General features: G+C 39.2%; 1 protein-coding gene across 1 annotated transcript in view; it reads left to right on the top strand.

The window, feature by feature from the left end:
* The window catches only part of LOC134657553 (phosphoacetylglucosamine mutase), a 41510-nt gene that overhangs the window by 4965 nt on the left and 16084 nt on the right, over nucleotides 1–20461 (top strand). Inside the window, exons 2-7 of the mRNA XM_063513129.1 lie at nucleotides 7919–7989; nucleotides 9251–9383; nucleotides 10514–10609; nucleotides 12365–12516; nucleotides 16703–16905; nucleotides 18005–18129. Coding sequence (XP_063369199.1) covers nucleotides 7919–7989; nucleotides 9251–9383; nucleotides 10514–10609; nucleotides 12365–12516; nucleotides 16703–16905; nucleotides 18005–18129 — 780 coding nt within the window. The remainder of the gene's footprint in view (nucleotides 1–7918; nucleotides 7990–9250; nucleotides 9384–10513; nucleotides 10610–12364; nucleotides 12517–16702; nucleotides 16906–18004; nucleotides 18130–20461) is intronic.

Genomic DNA, 20461 nt, shown 5'->3' with positions numbered 1-20461 from the left:
ATTTGCATCCTCCACAAAGAAATGTCAAGATCACGAATAAAGTCAGTAACCAAAGGTCAAATGCAAACGTACGAAATAAAATCGGCATCTCGGTAAAGATCGAGTCGGCTTGCCAAGAATGCCGGGACGGTGAACGGCTATCTATATTTTACGATATGGGAAATAGGGCGGCCTATAAACATTACGACAGTTCATAGAACCGCATTGAAACCGTGGTAATACTGACGCATTTGCGGAGATTTGGGTTTGTGTGGATTTAATTTCCTGTTCCCGACTATTCACCTTTGACCGCAATGTTAATTTTGGATACCAAAGTCATTCAAAGTACTTCTCGTCTTCCAGTGCCATTTCCTATCGGGAGTCGGCTATCATGAGGGTTATACGGACTTTAGATACAGCCGCGCGGAATAATGAGCGTGTGCTCTGTTTGAACCATGTTCGGAGATTAAGTTAAAGATATATGTTTACATTTTTCGCCTTATTACAAACTAGCGACCCGCCTCGGCTTCGCACGGGTTGTTCAACTAATGTACGTACCTACAGAAAATCTTAACAAACTATACACCTAAACCTTCCTCAAGAATCACTCTATTGATAGGTGAAAATGGCATGAAAATATGTTCAGTAATTTTTGAGTTTATCGCGAACATACAGATACACGCGGCGGGGGACTTGTTTTAGGTATAAGATGTTGTGATCTTAACTATCTTTGACATCGACTGTCCTGTTCCTGTCCCATTATCTAGGTAAGCTCTGGTTATTCTATCTTCCCTGTTACATGTTTCCTGTTCCCGATTGTTAACCCTTTGACTACCGGTCATGAAGATTGAACAAACTACGTCGCCGGAAATTCGTTTCACAGACATCACGGCGTCTACGGACTGTTAATTTACTTTATTGTATAAATAGCACTCAGTGCAGTAACGTTGGAAATAGTTACTTAATCAGCTTATCTATTACGAGTATACTGTAGGTACTATTAGGTAGGTATATATTGTTGATAACATTAGTAAATTTACTGTTTATTTATTTATACAGCGCTGGTTATATTTATTTATACAGCGCTGGTTATCTGGCATACTTAATATGAACATTATAGGTACAATATTCAGTACACTTCTACGTTATAATAATTAATGGAATATTGTAGGTAGATTACACATTATTGACTTTGTAAAGAGTTGCAGGGAGTGTGCATCGGATAGAATAGGACCAAATGGCGAGAATGAGGGGAGGCCTAGCTTTGCCCAGCAGTGGGACACTTATAGGCTAAATAAAAATGAAATTAAAAAAATGTAGATTAGGGATGGGGTGGTACTTCTGCCTTTTTTTTAAACAATCGATCAGTAGCTCTAATACCATGCGCGGATCCACCGTTGTGGGCACGATGGGCATGCCCACAACCCTAATAGAGTAGGCACCTCTATTGGTTCCCCGACTAAAATTACGCCGATTTTCGCAGACGCTTTGGCAGATGAATCTTTCTCAGAATTAGCTTAAGACGAAACAGGAGCTGAGATTTAAATATTTTAGGTAAATATACCCGTCTCGCTAACGGAAACGCACCTAAAACTAGTGCGATAAGGACAAGGCGAAAAATCCTGCGTAAAAATCTCAAAAATCGAGGTTTCGTACTCGACTGTTTCCTCGTCCAAAACTTAACCAATCGTAACCAAATTTGGAAATCTAAATGGTTATGAAATTATCTGTGTCGGACCGTTTTGCTTTTTTGGCTAATTGATATCAGTTTTGAGTACCACGCCTCTCATTGCGGCATAGTCAATTAGGCCATTTTGGCCATTTTTGAAGGGCTCTAGCGCCTTAAAAAACAAAAGTATCAAAAAAAAGCAAAACGGTCCGACACAGATATTGACAATATTAATATGTGTTGAAAAAATCATTGCTCTAGCTTCAAAATCCACGGAGGAAACAGTCGAGTACGTTTGTATGGAGAAATGACCACTCCTGTTGGCTTATGGGGTCTTAGAAATCTTAAACATTCTCAAATGTTAGTACAATTTCCTAAAAAACATTCCAGCTTTTAATTTACAGCTGTAGGAGTCGAGTTTTATTAGCGTACATAGTTAGCGTAGCGTTTATTTTTATATATATCTTTGTATGTATAAAAAGTGCTATCTATGAACCAATGTTGGTAACGCAATTGCTAAATTACTAATTTTGACGAAATATTTATATATATTTATGAAAAAATAAGTAGGAACATAGTTAATATGGTATTTCGTTTTTGGCCAATATCTCATAAACTATGTATTAACATTTAAGGTCTCCGTACAAGATATTCCTAAAGAAGAGGCAATTCCCATAAACAAAAATCTAGCTGATCTAGCTCTAGGTAGATAGGTACTCTAACTCTATTAATTATAGTTTTAATTTAACACTGAAAATAGCCATCCGTGTGTCATTTTCGGGATGCGCGCGCGGCATCAAAAGGTAAAAGGTTTTTATAGGCAGGCGCGGATCCAGCCCTCAAAAAAGGTTGTGGTCACAGCCACCCGAAAATCAGCAAGTACGAGTCAGAGTAGGTGTCGAACTCGCTCATGAACAATCATGCAATGACTCTAGAACGACTATCCCGATCTCAATAAACCGTGAAAGTGTGACGTCACAAGTCTATTAGGGGAGTAGGTACCTAATGATTCCCCGACCAATTTTTCGCAGATTTTTCACAGACAACGTTTCGCCGAATATCTAACCTTTAGACGACATTTGCTAGTTTTGGTTCACATACCGTTCAATTCGTTTTTGTGTTAATTAGCAGATCAATTATTGTAAGAATTTCATTTGGCAGAGTAATCTTCTCGTTTAAGGAAGTTTTAGTCGAGTAACGTTTTTTTAGATTTTATGCACTTTTTAGGGTTCCGTAGCCAAATGACAAAAAACGGAACCCTTATAGATTCGTCATGTCTGTCTGTCCGTCCGTATGTCACAGCCACTTTTTTCCGAAACTATAAGACCTATACTGTTGAAACTCGGTAAGTAGATGTATTCTGTGAACCGCATTAAACTTTTCACACAAAACTAGAAAAAAAAATTTTTTTTTGGGGGTTTCCCATACTTAGAACGGAAACTCGAAAAATTTTTTTTCATCAAACCCATACGTGTGGGGTATATTGGATAGGTCTTCAAAAATGATATTGAGGTTTCTAATAGAATTTTTTTCTAAACTGAATAGTTTGCGCGAGAGACACTTCCAAAGTGGTAAAATGTGTGTCCCCCCCCTGTAACTTCTAAAATAAGAGAATGATAAAACTAAAAAAAATATATGATGTACAATACCATGCAAAATTCCACCGAAAATTGATTTGAACGAGATCTAGTAAGTAGTTTTTTTTTTAATACGTCATAAATCCCCTAAATACGGAACCCTTCATGGGCGTGTCCGACTCGCACTTGGCCGCTTTTTTAAAGATTTCGTTAAGTAGTATAAGGGGTCATCCATTAATTACGTCACACGAATTTCTAGGTTTTTTGACCCCTCCCCCCTCCTTGTCACACTTGGTCACATTTGGCAAACCCCTCCCCCCTAGTGTGACGTCACATTTTTTCTACGAAATCGCCAAATCGAATTAAGTATTGTACCTAAGTATTATTAATATTTTATCAAAATATTTTTGACGATATAAATATTAGTAATTTTATAACCCAAAACTGCTTAGGAAAGAAAATTAAACGAATAAAAACGATTATCGTTTTAAAAACTTGTTATTTAAATGTACAGCGAATAAAGTAATTTAAATAAATTTTCGGTTACTGATGAAGTTAAAGTGACGTCACAAAGTTTGTGTCTCCCCCCTCCCCCATGTCACAATATGTCACATTTTCTTGACCCCCCCCCCCTCCCCCTAAATGTGTGATGTAATTAATGGATGACCCCTAATCGACAAGTTCAAAATGGTGGAAAATAGAGATACTGATCCTAAAAAATATATGTGATACCCCATTTTATTCGGATTAATGTCTAGAAATTTATTCGAAGCACATAAAAAATGCAAAAGTTATATAAAATATGGTATTTTGTTTTTTGTCAATATATCATAAATTACTAATGCTATTAATATTAACCAAATGAAAACAAAAGATTCCAAAAGAAGGGATTTCCAATAAAAAAAATCTAACTCTAGGTCCTACTATAATGTAATTTGATTTGTTCCGTAGTTGATATTAAAGACTACCTAATTTAAACATTTGAAAAAATTATGGGGTATTTTTTAAACATGAAGAATGTACTATTAGAAATTAATTTTATGTTAAAGTTTTTTCCGCAACAAGTTAGGCAATTAAAAATTAACACATCTTTCTTGAAGTTTCGGCTATATTGTAAATAAAATAAAAATCTAAAATTGGCTTAATAATATACCTAGATAGTTTTAATTTTCAATAAAGACGTAACTTCAAGATTTTTTTTAAATCAATTATTGCCTAACTTATTGAATAAATAGATAAATTTCTAACAGTAGTACATGCTTTGACATGTTTAAAATACACCATATTTTTTTCAAATTTTGAAATGAATATTTAATAATACCTATAAAAACCTTTTACCTTTTGATGCCGCGCGCGCATCCCGAAAATGACACACGGATGGCTATTTTCAGTGTTAAATTAAAACTATAATTAATAGAGTTAGAGTACCTATCTACCTAGAGCTAGATCAGCTAGATTTTTGTTTATGGGAATTGCCTCTTCTTTAGGAATATCTTGTACGGAGACCTTAAATGTTAATACATAGTTTATGAGATATTGGCCAAAAACGAAATACCATATTAACTATGTTCCTACTTATTTTTTCATAAATATATATAAATATTTCGTCAAAATTAGTAATTTAGCAATTGCGTTACCAACATTGGTTCATAGATAGCACTTTTTATACATACAAAGATATATATAAAAATAAACGCTACGCTAACTATGTACGCTAATAAAACTCGACTCCTACAGCTGTAAATTAAAAGCTGGAATGTTTTTTAGGAAATTGTACTAACATTTGAGAATGTTTAAGATTTCTAAGACCCCATAAGCCAACAGGAGTGGTCATTTCTCCATACAAACGTACTCGACTGTTTCCTCCGTGGATTTTGAAGCTAGAGCAATGATTTTTTCAACACATATTAATATTGTCAATATCTGTGTCGGACCGTTTTGCTTTTTTTTGATACTTTTGTTTTTTAAGGCGCTAGAGCCCTTCAAAAATGGCCAAAATGGCCTAATTGACTATGCCGCAATGAGAGGCGTGGTACTCAAAACTGATATCAATTAGCCAAAAAAGCAAAACGGTCCGACACAGATAATTTCATAACCATTTAGATTTCCAAATTTGGTTACGATTGGTTAAGTTTTGGACGAGGAAACAGTCGAGTACGAAACCTCGATTTTTGAGATTTTTACGCAGGATTTTTCGCCTTGTCCTTATCGCACTAGTTTTAGGTGCGTTTCCGTTAGCGAGACGGGTATATTTACCTAAAATATTTAAATCTCAGCTCCTGTTTCGTCTTAAGCTAATTCTGAGAAAGATTCATCTGCCAAAGCGTCTGCGAAAATCGGCGTAATTTTAGTCGGGGAACCAATAGAGGTGCCTACTCTATTAGGGTTGTGGGCATGCCCATCGTGCCCACAACGGTGGATCCGCGCATGTTTATAGGTATTATTAAATATTCATTTCAAAATTTGAAAAAAATATGGTGTATTTTAAACATGTCAAAGCATGTACTACTGTTAGAAATTTATCTATTTATTCAATAAGTTAGGCAATAATTGATTTAAAAAAAATCTTGAAGTTACGTCTTTATTGAAAATTAAAACTATCTAGGTATATTATTAAGCCAATTTTAGATTTTTATTTTATTTACAATATAGCCGAAACTTCAAGAAAGATGTGTTAATTTTTAATTGCCTAACTTGTTGCGGAAAAAACTTTAACATAAAATTAATTTCTAATAGTACATTCTTCATGTTTAAAAAATACCCCATAATTTTTTCAAATGTTTAAATTAGGTAGTCTTTAATATCAACTACGGAACAAATCAAATTACATTATAGTAGGACCTAGAGTTAGATTTTTTTTATTGGAAATCCCTTCTTTTGGAATCTTTTGTTTTCATTTGGTTAATATTAATAGCATTAGTAATTTATGATATATTGACAAAAAACAAAATACCATATTTTATATAACTTTTGCATTTTTTATGTGCTTCGAATAAATTTCTAGACATTAATCCGAATAAAATGGGGTATCACATATATTTTTTAGGATCAGTATCTCTATTTTCCACCATTTTGAACTTGTCGATTAGGGGTCATCCATTAATTACATCACACATTTAGGGGGAGGGGGGGGGGGTCAAGAAAATGTGACATATTGTGACATGGGGGAGGGGGGAGACACAAACTTTGTGACGTCACTTTAACTTCATCAGTAACCGAAAATTTATTTAAATTATTTTATTCGCTGTACATTTAAATAACAAGTTTTTAAAACGATAATCGTTTTTATTCGTTTAATTTTCTTTCCTAAGCAGTTTTGGGTTATAAAATTACTAATATTTATATCGTCAAAAATATTTTGATAAAATATTAATAATACTTAGGTACAATACTTAATTCGATTTGGCGATTTCGTAGAAAAAATGTGACGTCACACTAGGGGGGAGGGGTTTGCCAAATGTGACCAAGTGTGACAAGGAGGGGGGAGGGGTCAAAAAACCTAGAAATTCGTGTGACGTAATTAATGGATGACCCCTTATACTACTTAACGAAATCTTTAAAAAAGCGGCCAAGTGCGAGTCGGACACGCCCATGAAGGGTTCCGTATTTAGGGGATTTATGACGTATTAAAAAAAAAACTACTTACTAGATCTCGTTCAAATCAATTTTCGGTGGAATTTTGCATGGTATTGTACATCATATATTTTTTTTAGTTTTATCATTCTCTTATTTTAGAAGTTACAGGGGGGGGACACACATTTTACCACTTTGGAAGTGTCTCTCGCGCAAACTATTCAGTTTAGAAAAAAATTCTATTAGAAACCTCAATATCATTTTTGAAGACCTATCCAATATACCCCACACGTATGGGTTTGATGAAAAAAAATTTTTCGAGTTTCCGTTCTAAGTATGGGAAACCCCCAAAAAAAAATTTTTTTTTCTAGTTTTGTGTGAAAAGTTTAATGCGGTTCACAGAATACATCTACTTACCGAGTTTCAACAGTATAGGTCTTATAGTTTCGGAAAAAAGTGGCTGTGACATACGGACGGACAGACAGACATGACGAATCTATAAGGGTTCCGTTTTTTGTCATTTGGCTACGGAACCCTAAAAAGTGCATAAAATCTAAAAAAACGTTACTCGACTAAAACTTCCTTAAACGAGAAGATTACTCTGCCAAATGAAATTCTTACAATAATTGATCTGCTAATTAACACAAAAACGAATTGAATGGTATGTGAACCAAAACTAGCAAATGTCGTCTAAAAACCTTTAGACGACATTTGCTAGTTTTGGTTCACCTATCTAACCAGATATTCGGCGAAACGTTGTCTGTGAAAAATCTGCGAAAAATTGGTCGGGGAATCATTAGGTACCTACTCCCCTAATAGACTTGTGACGTCACACTTTCACGGTTTATTGAGATCGGGATAGTCGTTCTAGAGTCATTGCATGATTGTTCATGAGCGAGTTCGACACCTACTCTGACTCGTACTTGCTGATTTTCGGGTGGCTGTGACCACAACCTTTTTTGAGGGCTGGATCCGCGCCTGCAAGTTATTGAGGTAAATCATTAAAACCCGCGCGTTCGCCAAATCTTCGCAACTTTCGCGCTGCACGCCGTATATTTTTGTCCCAGTCGTTTTCTTGGCTTTACGCTCCCTCTTAATAAGCGATTTTTATTACTTCCAGAGCCAGCCTGCTAGAGCATGTGGTGTACCGCATGGGTTTGCTCGCCGTCATCCGCTCAAGGGTCAAAAATGGTAAGACTACTTAATTTACTTATATTTATTGAAAAATCTGCTATGCTACACTTTAACACGGTTCTACAATTAAAGAGTGTCTTCTTAAAGTTTTAAGATGTGTCCCGCCGAGTTTGTCGCCGGTCCCATATTGGGATACCCTCCTCCAATTGGGGGGATTTAAATTTTCTGGAGGCAGTGATGTAGGGCTCCAACCGGGGTAGCTTTAATTGACCTTCATAAGCGCATTGTAATATGCCTACCTGAATAATAAACTATCTTTATCTATTCTAATATTTCACTTTTATGTTTAGACGTGTAATGTGTAATAAACTCCGACCACGCTTAGTTTGCACTGACTTGGCATTGGCAGGGACAATGCGTACATATCGTAGTATCCTAGATAGCGTCTCACTTGATGCGACTTGCCTTATAAATTTAATATTAGAGTTTCATCTCTTTTCTCGATACGAAAGTGATGTAACCATCGTTGTTCAAATACAACAGCTAAATGTATTGCACGTGTTAAAATAAATCTTATCTTTTCTAAAATACATGCGTTGAAAACACGTAAAACGAGTGAATCACATTTCTGGCAGATGAGCGAACAAAAGTGTAGACACGTTTACGACAGAGTCGAATACGTCACTCACACAAAGATAGATATGCCATTAGTCGAGTTTATTCACGCTAGTAAATATTCATTGACTGTAAGAAAAATCGTGAGAGCACACGCGGCTGCGTGTGCGCAGACTTGCACGTGCGCGTGCGTTAAAATGTTGAAATGTTACACGCACACATCACTCAAGCTATGTGTCGTCTCTCATATCATACGCTTATTTTGTACTGTAATTACACTTACAACGTGCACGTCTGTTGTGCACAGGCTTTAAATTATAGTGGTAACACACTATCGCACCGCACCGCGACCTTGGTGCGTCGCACCCATAAGTGAGAGCGAGAAACAGAGGTCGCGGTGCGGTGCGATAGTGTGTTACCACTTTTAGACTCTAGAATCTCTACATATCTACCTTTACCTCTAGTGTAAATTTCATTCGATGGCGTGACATGACGTACGCGTTTGCGTTAAGTGCCATTTTGTATGGAATCTTGAGTTTCCAAAACGTCCCGCTTGGCGCGCTGTTCAAAATCCCACACAAAAATAGACAAAACGCGAACGCTCGTCACGCTGTCGAATGAAATTTACACTAGGGGTTATGTGTATATAGTATACAATTAATGAATCTTTGAGCTCTAGCTTCGGTTCTGCTTGTGATTCTAGGCCGCACAATAGGCATGATGATCACAGCCTCTCACAACCTCGAGCCTGACAATGGAGTCAAACTCATCGACCCCGAAGGTGAAATGCTGGAGCAGAGCTGGGAGGAAATCGCCACCAGGCTCGCCAATGTTAGGTGAGTCATCATCATCATCTCCTAGCCGTTTTCGGCCACAGCGACTGCTATCTACCGCTGAGAGCGTCGCTGGTGCGCTCTCAGGTGACTGACATAGCCAATCTTTGCAGCAAATGTGCGGCCGCACTCGGTGCAGGTCAGCACCCCTTCGACGTAACTATATGTGATGGCCACAGATGGTCTGTTATGGCTCCTCTACACGATGGGCCAGCGCCGGCCACTCCAAGGGACGCATTTATGCGTTAGAGGGAGCAAGTGATATTGCTATCTCATCCTACCGCATGGCTGCGTCCCTTGGAGTGGCCGGTGCTGGCCCATCGTGTAGAGGAGCCCTTAGGTGGTGTGTGTGATGGTGGTGTGGTTGTATCCTGTTCTTTCTAACCAATTCGGTGATGTCCTATCTGTCGCACTGCCTTACAGAGTTCCAACTCCCTAAACAAGGTCTCCACTCGACGCCAACCCCGTCTGTTAGGTGAGGCCGAAGGCCGTGCTGTAGGGAGTTCAAGGTCTGAGCGGACAATAGACATGATCACAGCGTCAGAAGTGTCAGAACTTGGAGTAGAGCTGGGAGAAGATTGCTACTGGGCTCGCCAATGTTAAGTGACCTAGGTTTTTTGAAGGTCGCGCTTTCGTGCGAGGCCGAAAACCGAACGATTGGAAAGGCGGAGATCGGATGCTGACGCTTATCATAAGGGAATAACCGCCAATAAAAAAATTAAAAATACAGTATGTATCAGAACGAAAGGCCAAGAAAGAGACCCATTAATGTTTAGGTCATACTGAGCAACTTTTACTAAAAAAAATTGACTCTCCCATAGGAAATTTCAACATCAGACCAGCAAAATGTATGAAACATCCAATTTTTTTTCCGCGTTTTCGGGGTTGGTCCCATAGTAAAAGTTGCTCAGTAATCTCAGTATGACCTAAACATTAATGGGTCTCTTTCTTGGCCTTTCGTTCTGATACATACTGTATATCACCTTGACAGATGCGATTGGAAAGTCACGTCCCTCTTACATGTGACGTCTCACGATGTTGTCGCTCCATTCTATTTTACGATTGACGAGATCTTGGCTATATCCGCGTCTTGTTTGTTTACATTTTGTATTGTTATTCTTTCTAATTTTCAGTGACAATGACTTGGAAGCAACGACGGTGGAGGTGATCAAGCAGGTGAACGCGGATATGGGACTGAAGGCCAGCGTCTTCATCGGAATGGATACCAGGTATTACTAGCCATTCGCCCCGGCTTCGCACGGGTTACACAGAACCTTAACAAATTATATACCTGAACCTTCCTGAAGAATCTCTCTATTGATAGGTGAAAACCGCATGAAAACCCGTTCAGTAGTTTTTGAGTTTATCGCGAACATACATACACACAAACAAACGGACGCTGCACTTTGTTTTATAAAGTGTAGTGATATCAAATTGCAAGACCAATATGTATAAATATATGGGTGAATTGGTGTAGTTCTGTCTAGTATTAAAATACAAAGGATCTATGCGTATCTTAGAAGTGGAGATATCTATTTTTATACAACAGTTGCTTGTTGAAGACTAATGAATCTGACCGCAAGCCGCATCCGTGTAATGCGATATATAATGCAATATATGTACATGTTTTGGTGTTATGCAATATGCAATTTAGCGCAAATAATTGTAATGGTAAAAGAGGTAGATGCATAAGAATATTTTGCCTCGAATTTGGCAACTGAGGGGCTACCGTGAAAACCGAATTTCGCAAATTGCGGGCATTTTTCTCTGTCACTCTAATTACGCCTTCATTGGATTAAAAGAGAAAGATCCCCGCAATTAGCGAAATTCGGTTTTCGCGGTAGCACCTCTGAAGTAGATGTCTTCGCACTGCCCCATAAATTACGTTACATTAATTACTGCGATAACGCTTGTCAAAATGGTGATGTTTGATCTGGTTTGAATAACTCGGGAGCACGAATCAATAAAGTTTTGGTTTGACGCGAGATACACGTGAGGAAAAGTTCTTACATTTTACAAGCATTTGTTTGTATAGTTTGTAGCTTTCTAATAAACCCCGAAGGCTAATCCTATTGTCTATTGTTAAGAAAAACCGCTCGTGCCACGTGCCACAACCACCTGCATAAAAAATCGGTACTTCGGTTACTGAGTGCCGGCGAGTCGAACGCTACAGAACCAGTCTAAAATGTGTCATCGAGATGCGTAACAAAGGCGCGTTATCGGAGAGCGCACCTACACTGGTTTTTTGAGCGTTGGACTAGCCCGCGCTCAGGTGCCAAATAGAATAATTAGGACCCTTTTTTGCAGGTAAGTAGCACGTGCGGTTTTACTGAACAATAGACAATAGGATAAGCCTTCGGGGTCTACTAGAAAGCTACAAACTATAACTATGTATGTATGTAAGTTGACTTCGAAAATTAATAATACATTTTCGACCACTTGATGATATTTAATTAAATTGAAACTGGCATTCAATGTCAGACCGGTGACAAATGCATCTGATGATGAAGATAGGTATAACCATTATAATTTTTTGATAAAAACACGTATGTAATCTCATTGAGTTGGGCTCTTTAAATTTGGCTCAATGAGTGATAGATAAGGGTTTGAAAAAATCGGCCAAGTGCGAGTCGGACTCGCGCACGGAGGGTTCCGCACCATCAACGAAAAATAGAGCAAAACAAGCAAAAAAACGGTCACCCATCCAAGTACTGACCCCGCCCGACGTTGCTTAACTTCGGTCAAAAATCACGTTTGTTGTATGGGAGCCCCACTTAAATCTTTATTTTATTCTGTTTTTAGTATTTGTTGTTATAGCGGCAACAGATATACATCATCTGTGAAAATTTCAACTGTCTAGCTATCACGGTTCGTGAGATACAGCCTGGTGACAGACGGACGGACGGACAGCGGAGTCTTAGTAATAGGGTCCCGTTTTTACCCTTTGGGTACGGAACCCTAAAAAACGTTTTATGTCCTCACAGATACACTAGTCCGCGGTTAGCAGCGGCCGCAGTACACGGCGTAATGGCACTGAAAGGCACCGCTAAAGAGTTTGGTATTGTCACCACCCCCATTCTGCATTACTGCGTGCGGTGCAGGAACGACAACACATACGGCACTCCCACTGAAGAAGGTATGTACTAGGAATACTGTTTTACACACAGTTGGTTACAAGCAAGCGTACAGCTCGCCTGGTTAGGTATAGTCATCACACGTGATTTTTACGCCATTTAGGGTTCTAGCTAAATTGGTCATCACGTCACACCTCTCACGTCCCTCTCGGGATAGCCTGGAAAGAGTAATAATGACGGGCAAAGTTGAAGGCGCGAGACCTTAGGCCCCTCCTACTAGATAGCGTTCTCAAACTACGGCACTTATGCAATAGGCTACATGACTAATTTTCATTTATGGTATCAATCGATCGGGTTTATTTTTAGGATCAAATGTCTATATGGGACCCATTGCATTAAAGTAACACAAAAGTCAGAAATTGTAGTCAAAGGCCGACAGTCGCACTTCACTCGCGAAACGCCCTATACAAAACGGCAAGGGAACGTGACGTCAAGGTCTCTGGGAGCCCATCTTGTGGTATGGACAAAACAAGAAAATTGCGTTTTTGTCGGTGAAATATTGCGTTTATGTATATAGTTGCTATACAATATTTTTTTTGGATGAAATGTAAGGAATCGAATGGTACCCTTACTTTTATCGTTATTGGAAGTTAAAAAAAAACTTAAATTTTGAAACTTTCAGGTCCTGTATTTTTGCAATTTTTCAATATTTTATTTTAATATCCACATTATTGTGATAAATTGCTCGTTTGCTATCTATTTTACTAGATTTTGTTATAAAATTCAACATGTGTCATCATCCCTATTAAAACTGCACGAGGCCATGCACTTGGCGGGGAACAGAACCCTATGGAGGAACCTGGTCTTCAACAGAAGGACATGATGTCACGATCCTCAGTATTGAGGGACCGACTGAAGAAGAGAAATTGGTCATGCGATAGCGCAAGTAGGGAACAACCAATTTAGCTAGGACCCTAAATGGCGTAACAATCCCGTGTGGTGACTGTACAAGAGTCCTCGGTAACTTCTATCTTTGATTTTAGTAATTCCATCGTGACACTGCCTATGAAACTCCTGGTCCTGGGTTTGAATCCCCGTAAAAGCATACCTAAATATTTGTCCCTGAGTTATGGATGTTTTCTATGTATTAAGTTTTTATTTATCGTCTAATTCCCAAAACGCCATATTGAGCTTACTATGGGACTAGGCCGATTTATTTATGTATTTACCTGTATGTATTTTATATTGTTCCCAAGTACCCATAGCAAAAGTTTAGTTGGGTCAATCAACTATTTCTTGTTGTTATTTTGTCCCATCAGCGAGGAGACAATAGTAGCATAGATTGTTAGAAGAACTGCTGTACCATGTTCTACTAACATGCTCAGTAGATGTCCGATTATGGAAAGGTCTTATAACTACTATAAAATGCAAGGTTGGTTCATTTAAATACGAAAAACCTAGAATTTTTAAAGTGACTCGGAAGACCGTAACCATAGCAACGTGTGACAAGAAAAAGTTGATTAACCCAGTTAGTGTACTGCCCTTAAATATTTATTGATTTTTTATAATTTATTTATTATTTATAGTAGTCTACCGACCATTATAGACGGCATTCAAATACCTTACTGTCTTCAGGTAGAAAATACGGACCGTACTCTCTAGTGGGTACCCCAGGTGAGCGAGGTCAGTAGGCAAAAGATATAAGTACGGCTTATCGCAAACCAAGTAACTTCATACAAATTCGAACTAATACGGTCATTTACATTATAATATTACATTAAAACCTTCGCGTTTTGAACACATATTAACTCACATTCATAGACGGGTTTGACATTTACATTATAACCAAGCGAGTGTCATTTTACTAAACAAAGATAATTGATTGTAATAGAGAGGTAAAGTCTAAGAAAAAACGTTTGACATGAAAAACAGATGGCGCTGTAGATACTGCGCCATATGTTTTGCGGTCACTGAATTGTCAAACGTCAACTTTTGACAGTCGGAGTTACCGCAAAATGTATGCATCTGTCATAGGTGGTAGGATCCCAATAGATGTGCTATACGCGTGCGTCCGTGACGGACAAAATATACGCAATTCGACAATATAATTGGTCGAATTTATTTGTTGCCCACCATAATCCATACTAAATTTACGGTGGGGAATAAAAAAATGTGAGACTGTGACAAGGACAAACAATAATAGCGCTTTCGCTGCTACTCCTACTGAAAGATACATAAGACTATCCCGCTCGGTCATTTCCCCTCACCCCTCATGCCTGATCCAGTTATACTAGATTCATGGGAGCTGTACCACAGAATAAGTAATAGTATTATCATACAGAACGGACACGCACCGCCCCGCCCCGACTCGGATTACCTCGCTCCGCGACTGGCCGCGACATCAATGTGTGCGTAAGTCGCTCTACTGAGAGCATGCCAGAAGTCCGTCAGATACACAATGACGCCTGTACAGACGTGCCGCGCACACATATAAACGCAAATCATTTTTGATGTATGGCGTGTTAGCCACAGCCACAGGGCAGTACAGCGCCATCTCGTTTAAGTACCTGTCAAATTCGAAGCACGAAATTGTCTTAGATTTTACGCATCTTAATCAATCAATATATCTTTGTTAAGCTACAAGTGCCTACAGCTGGATTCTTCACATCAGTATCCACTTTTCTATACGTCTAACTGGTCACGTTCGCACACGCGCGTTGCTTTACGATCGTGTTCGGAGTTATTAATAATATTTTTATTAAATGTTTATAAAAAACCTCAAATAATAGGCTAAACTTAGTAATATTTATTAACCACACTCAATCTTTTTAACAAGCTTTTATTAGGTCGACCTGTATGTATGTAATGGAATCTTGCAAGTTAAATTTGATCCACTTCCCGGTTTCCGATTGAGCTGAAATTTTGCATACACATGTAAGTCGTGTGACAATGCAATATTATGGTACCATCGAACTGATCTGATGATGGAGACAGCAGATGGCCATAGGAACTCTGTGATGAAACAACGCAACCTAATTGTGTTAGGGGTTTTTAGAATTGTCTCGATGAGTATTAGTTGTCTGTCGTAAAAAAAGTACAGTCAGCGATAAAAGCTTGTACCAGAAATGAAATTTTTGCCAAAAACTTATTTATACAATAACGATGTAATATTAACCAGTTTATTCGTTCGTTCTATTCGTTCTTTTACCATTCCAGCTGTTCCACTATGGAATGCTTTACCCAAAGAAAATTAAATCACTACACTTTAGAAAATTATAGAAAAAAGATTATAAATTCTCTAAATTTCTTCTCATTCTAAAAACTTCATTATTAATATCTGCCTTCAATTGCGTGGAGTATTTGTGTATTAACATTTTATTTACATTTATATGTATATTATATAATATACCTAATTAATATACGTTTCATTTCATTACGTTTATTATAGGTGTACAAGTCTATGTGTGTATTTGTATGTTAAACTCTTTAATCTTCTTTGCACTACGTTTTACATGATAAGATGAGAAAATACGATGGAAAACAATTAGGTATGCACTACATCTGTACCACGAGCACGAGCTTGTCACTGACATGGCACTACATATCGGTTGATTTACCACGACGGAAGGATGACGCTCAAAAATAATATTCAAATGACTCGTCATTGGTACTATATTTCGTTCACATAAAATGTTAACCCTAAGCATCATTAGTTGAATATAGTAATAGTAACCAATAAAGGCCGTAAACACTACAACTTCACTCTACTACTAATGCGCTTAGGGATCATCCATTAATTACGTCACACGAATTTATAGGATTTTTACCCCTCCCCCCCTCCTTGTCACACTTGGTCACATTTTGCGAACCCCTCCCCCCTGGCGTGACGTCACATTTTAGGCAATTTTGTTTTCAACGAAATCGACAATATTAACTCGGCATTATTTTTATAATAAAAAAAATATTTTTGTTCTATAAATATTAGTAATTTTATAACACAACGAAAGTTACATCCAAAATCTCATTATTTAACTGTACAGCGAATAAAAAATTATAAATTAATTTTCGTTTTCTGATGAAGTTAAAGTGACATCACAATGTTTGTGACTCCCCCCTCCCCCATGTCACAACATGTCACATTTTCTTGACCCCCTCCCTCCCCCTAAACGTGTGCCGTAATTAATGGATGACCCCTTATAAAAATCAGCAGTATTCAAATCTATGACACCTATTTATTTTATTTCCCAGGTTACTATGAAAAAATAGTAGGCGCTTTCAAGAACATACGAGCGAAGTTACCCGTCGACGGATCTTATAACACTACCCTATACGTTGACGGCGCAAACGGTGTGGGTGGGAAGAAACTTAACATCATCAAGAAGAGTCTGGACGGGGAGTTGGACCTGGTGTTGTATAATTTGGGGGGGAATGGGGGGAAGTTGAATTTGAATGTGAGTATACAAGTTACCCGTGCACGGATCTTATAACACTACCCTATACGTTGACGGCGCAAACGGTGTCGGAGGGAAGAAACTTAATATCATCAAGAAGAGTCTAGACGGAGAGTTGGACCTGGTGCTGTATAATTTGGGGGGGAATGGGGGGAAGTTGAATTTGAATGTGAGTATACAAATTACCCGTGCACGGATCTTATAACACTAGCCTATACGTTGACGGCGCAAACGGTGTCGGAGGGAAGAAACTTAACATCATGAAGAAGAGTCTGGACGGGGAGTTGGACCTGGTGCTGTATAATTTGGGGGGGAATGGGGGGAAGTTGAATTTGAATGTGAGTATACAAATTATCCGTGCACGGATCTTATAACACTACTCTATACGTTGACGGCGCAAATGGTGTGGGAGGGAAGAAACTTAACATCGTCAAGAAGAGTCTGGACGGGGAGTTGGACCTGGTGCTGTATAATTTGGGGGGAATGGGGGGGAATTTTAATTTGAATGTGAGTATACAAATTACCCGTGCACGGATCTTATGACACTACTCTATACGTTGACGGCGCAAATGGTGTGGGAGGGAAGAAACTTCACATCGTCAAGAACCATCGTCGTCGTCTGGACGGGGAGTTGGGCCTGGTGCTGTATAATTGGGGGGGGGGGGGGAATGGGGGGAAATTGAATTTGAATGTGAGTATACAAATTACTCGTGCACGGATCTTATAACATTACCCTATACGTTGACGGCCCGCCGAGGTTAGAGAGTGTTTTTCGGACGGCTGTCAAAGACTGCCAAATCTAGATATACCTACATCTGACACCACACTCCACGTCAAACAAGTTTGATGATAAATGATAATATAATTTGATAATATAGAATAACATTAGGAGTTCCTAAAAAACCTTCAGGCAGGTATTTGAAGCATTTTTCTCGCTACCTTGTCACTCTTTTCCCTGATTTCTGTAGCTTTTATGACTTCGACAAAGAGAACAGAAATAGTCATTCGATGTCGCGGTAAGCCGCCGATTGGCCAAGCCTGATTAAAATAATCTAAGAAGTATGTAGGTATTTCTAATGTGATAATGTTCCTTCAACAGTGCGGCGCAGACTTCGTGAAAGTATCGCAGAAGCCGCCCGTAGGCGTCGAACACGTGCCGTTCCAACGAGTCGCGTCTTTAGACGGCGATGGCGACCGCCTCGTCTATTACTACCTCGACGACGAGTAAGTTATCAATCGTAAATCTTATAGCAATGGCATAAGGCACTTAGTTAAGACTGCTGTTGGTATATGAGACAGTAGAAGTTATTAAAGTACCGCAAAAGCCTCCCGTAGGCGTCGAACACGAGCCATTCCAACGAGTCGCGTCTTTAGACGGCGATGGCGACCGCCTCGTCTATTACTACCTAGACGACGAGTAAGTTACTAATCGTAAACCTTATAGCAATGGCATAAGGCACTTAGTTAAGAGTTATGTTGGTATATGGAGACAGTAGAAGTTATTAAAGTACCGCAAAAGCCTCCTGTAGGAGTTAAATACGTGTCCTAACGAGTCGCGTCTTTAGACGGCGATGGCGACCGCCTCGTCTATTACTACCTCGACGACAAGTAAGTTACTAATCGTAAACCTTATAGCAATGGCATAAGGCATTTAATTAAGAGCGCTGTTGGTATATGGAGACAGTAGAAGTTATTAAACTACCGCAAAAGCCTCGCGTAGGAGTTGAACATGAACACGTGCCCTAACGAGTCGCGTCTTTAGACGGCGATGACGACCGGCTCGTCTATTACTACCTCGACGACAAGTAAGTTATCAATCGTAAATCTTATAGCAATGGCATGAGGCACTAAGTTAAGAGTGCTGTTGGTATATGAGACAGTAGAAGTTATTAAACTACCGCAAAAGCTTCGCGTAGGAGTTGAACATGAACACGTGCCCTAACGAGTCGCGTCTTTAGACGGCGATGGCGACCGCCTCGTCTATTACTACCTAGACGACGAGTAAGTTACTAATCGTAAACCTTATAGCAATGGCATAAGGCACTTAGTTAAGAGTTATGTTGGTATATGGAGACAGTAGAAGTTATTAAAGTACCGCAAAAGCCTCCCGTAGGAGTTAAATACGTGTCCTAACGAGTCGCGTCTTTAGACGGCGATGGCGACCGCCTCGTCTATTACTACCTCGACGACAAGTAAGTTACTAATCGTAAACCTTATAGCAATGGCATAAGGCATTTAATTAAGAGCGCTGTTGGTATATGGAGACAGTATAAGTTATTAAACTACCGCAAAAGCCTCGCGTAGGAGTTGAACATGAACACGTGCCCTAACGAGTCGCGTCTTTAGACGGCGATGACGACCGGCTCGTCTATTACTACCTCGACGTTGTAAGTTATCAATCGTAAATCTTATAGCAATGGCATGAGGCACTAAGTTAAGAGTGCTGATGGTATATGAGACAGTAGAAGTTATTAAACTACCGCAAAAGCCTCCCGTAGGCGTCGAACACGAGCCATTCCAACGAGTCGCGTCTTTAGACGGCGATGGCGACCGCCTCGTCTATTACTACCTAGACGACGAGTAAGTTACTAATCGTAAACCTTATAGCAATGGCATAAGGCACTTAGTTAAGAGTTATGTTGGTATATGGAGACAGTAGAAGTTATTAAAGTACCGCAAAAGCCTCCTGTAGGAGTTAAATACGTGTCCTAACGAGTCGCGTCTTTAGACGGCGATGGCGACCGCCTCGTCTATTACTACCTCGACGACAAGTAAGTTACTAATCGTAAACCTTATAGCAATGGCATAAGGCATTTAATTAAGAGCGCTGTTGGTATATGGAGACAGTAGAAGTTATTAAACTACCGCAAAAGCCTCGCGTAGGAGTTGAACATGAACACGTGCCCTAACGAGTCGCGTCTTTAGACGGCGATGACGACCGGCTCGTCTATTACTACCTCGACGACAAGTAAGTTATCAATCGTAAATCTTATAGCAATGGCATGAGGCACTAAGTTAAGAGTGCTGTTGGTATATGAGACAGTAGAAGTTATTAAACTACCGCAAAAGCTTCGCGTAGGAGTTGAACATGAACACGTGCCCTAACGAGTCGCGTCTTTAGACGGCGATGGCGACCGCCTCGTCTATTACTACCTAGACGACGAGTAAGTTACTAATCGTAAACCTTATAGCAATGGCATAAGGCACTTAGTTAAGAGTTATGTTGGTATATGGAGACAGTAGAAGTTATTAAAGTACCGCAAAAGCCTCCCGTAGGAGTTAAATACGTGTCCTAACGAGTCGCGTCTTTAGACGGCGATGGCGACCGCCTCGTCTATTACTACCTCGACGACAAGTAAGTTACTAATCGTAAACCTTATAGCAATGGCATAAGGCATTTAATTAAGAGCGCTGTTGGTATATGGAGACAGTATAAGTTATTAAACTACCGCAAAAGCCTCGCGTAGGAGTTGAACATGAACACGTGCCCTAACGAGTCGCGTCTTTAGACGGCGATGACGACCGGCTCGTCTATTACTACCTCGACGTTGTAAGT

Source organism: Cydia amplana, chromosome 20, assembly GCF_948474715.1.
Source record: "Cydia amplana chromosome 20, ilCydAmpl1.1, whole genome shotgun sequence".
NCBI lineage: Eukaryota > Metazoa > Arthropoda > Insecta > Lepidoptera > Tortricidae > Cydia > Cydia amplana.
This window is presented reverse-complemented; position numbering and strand designations above follow the sequence as displayed.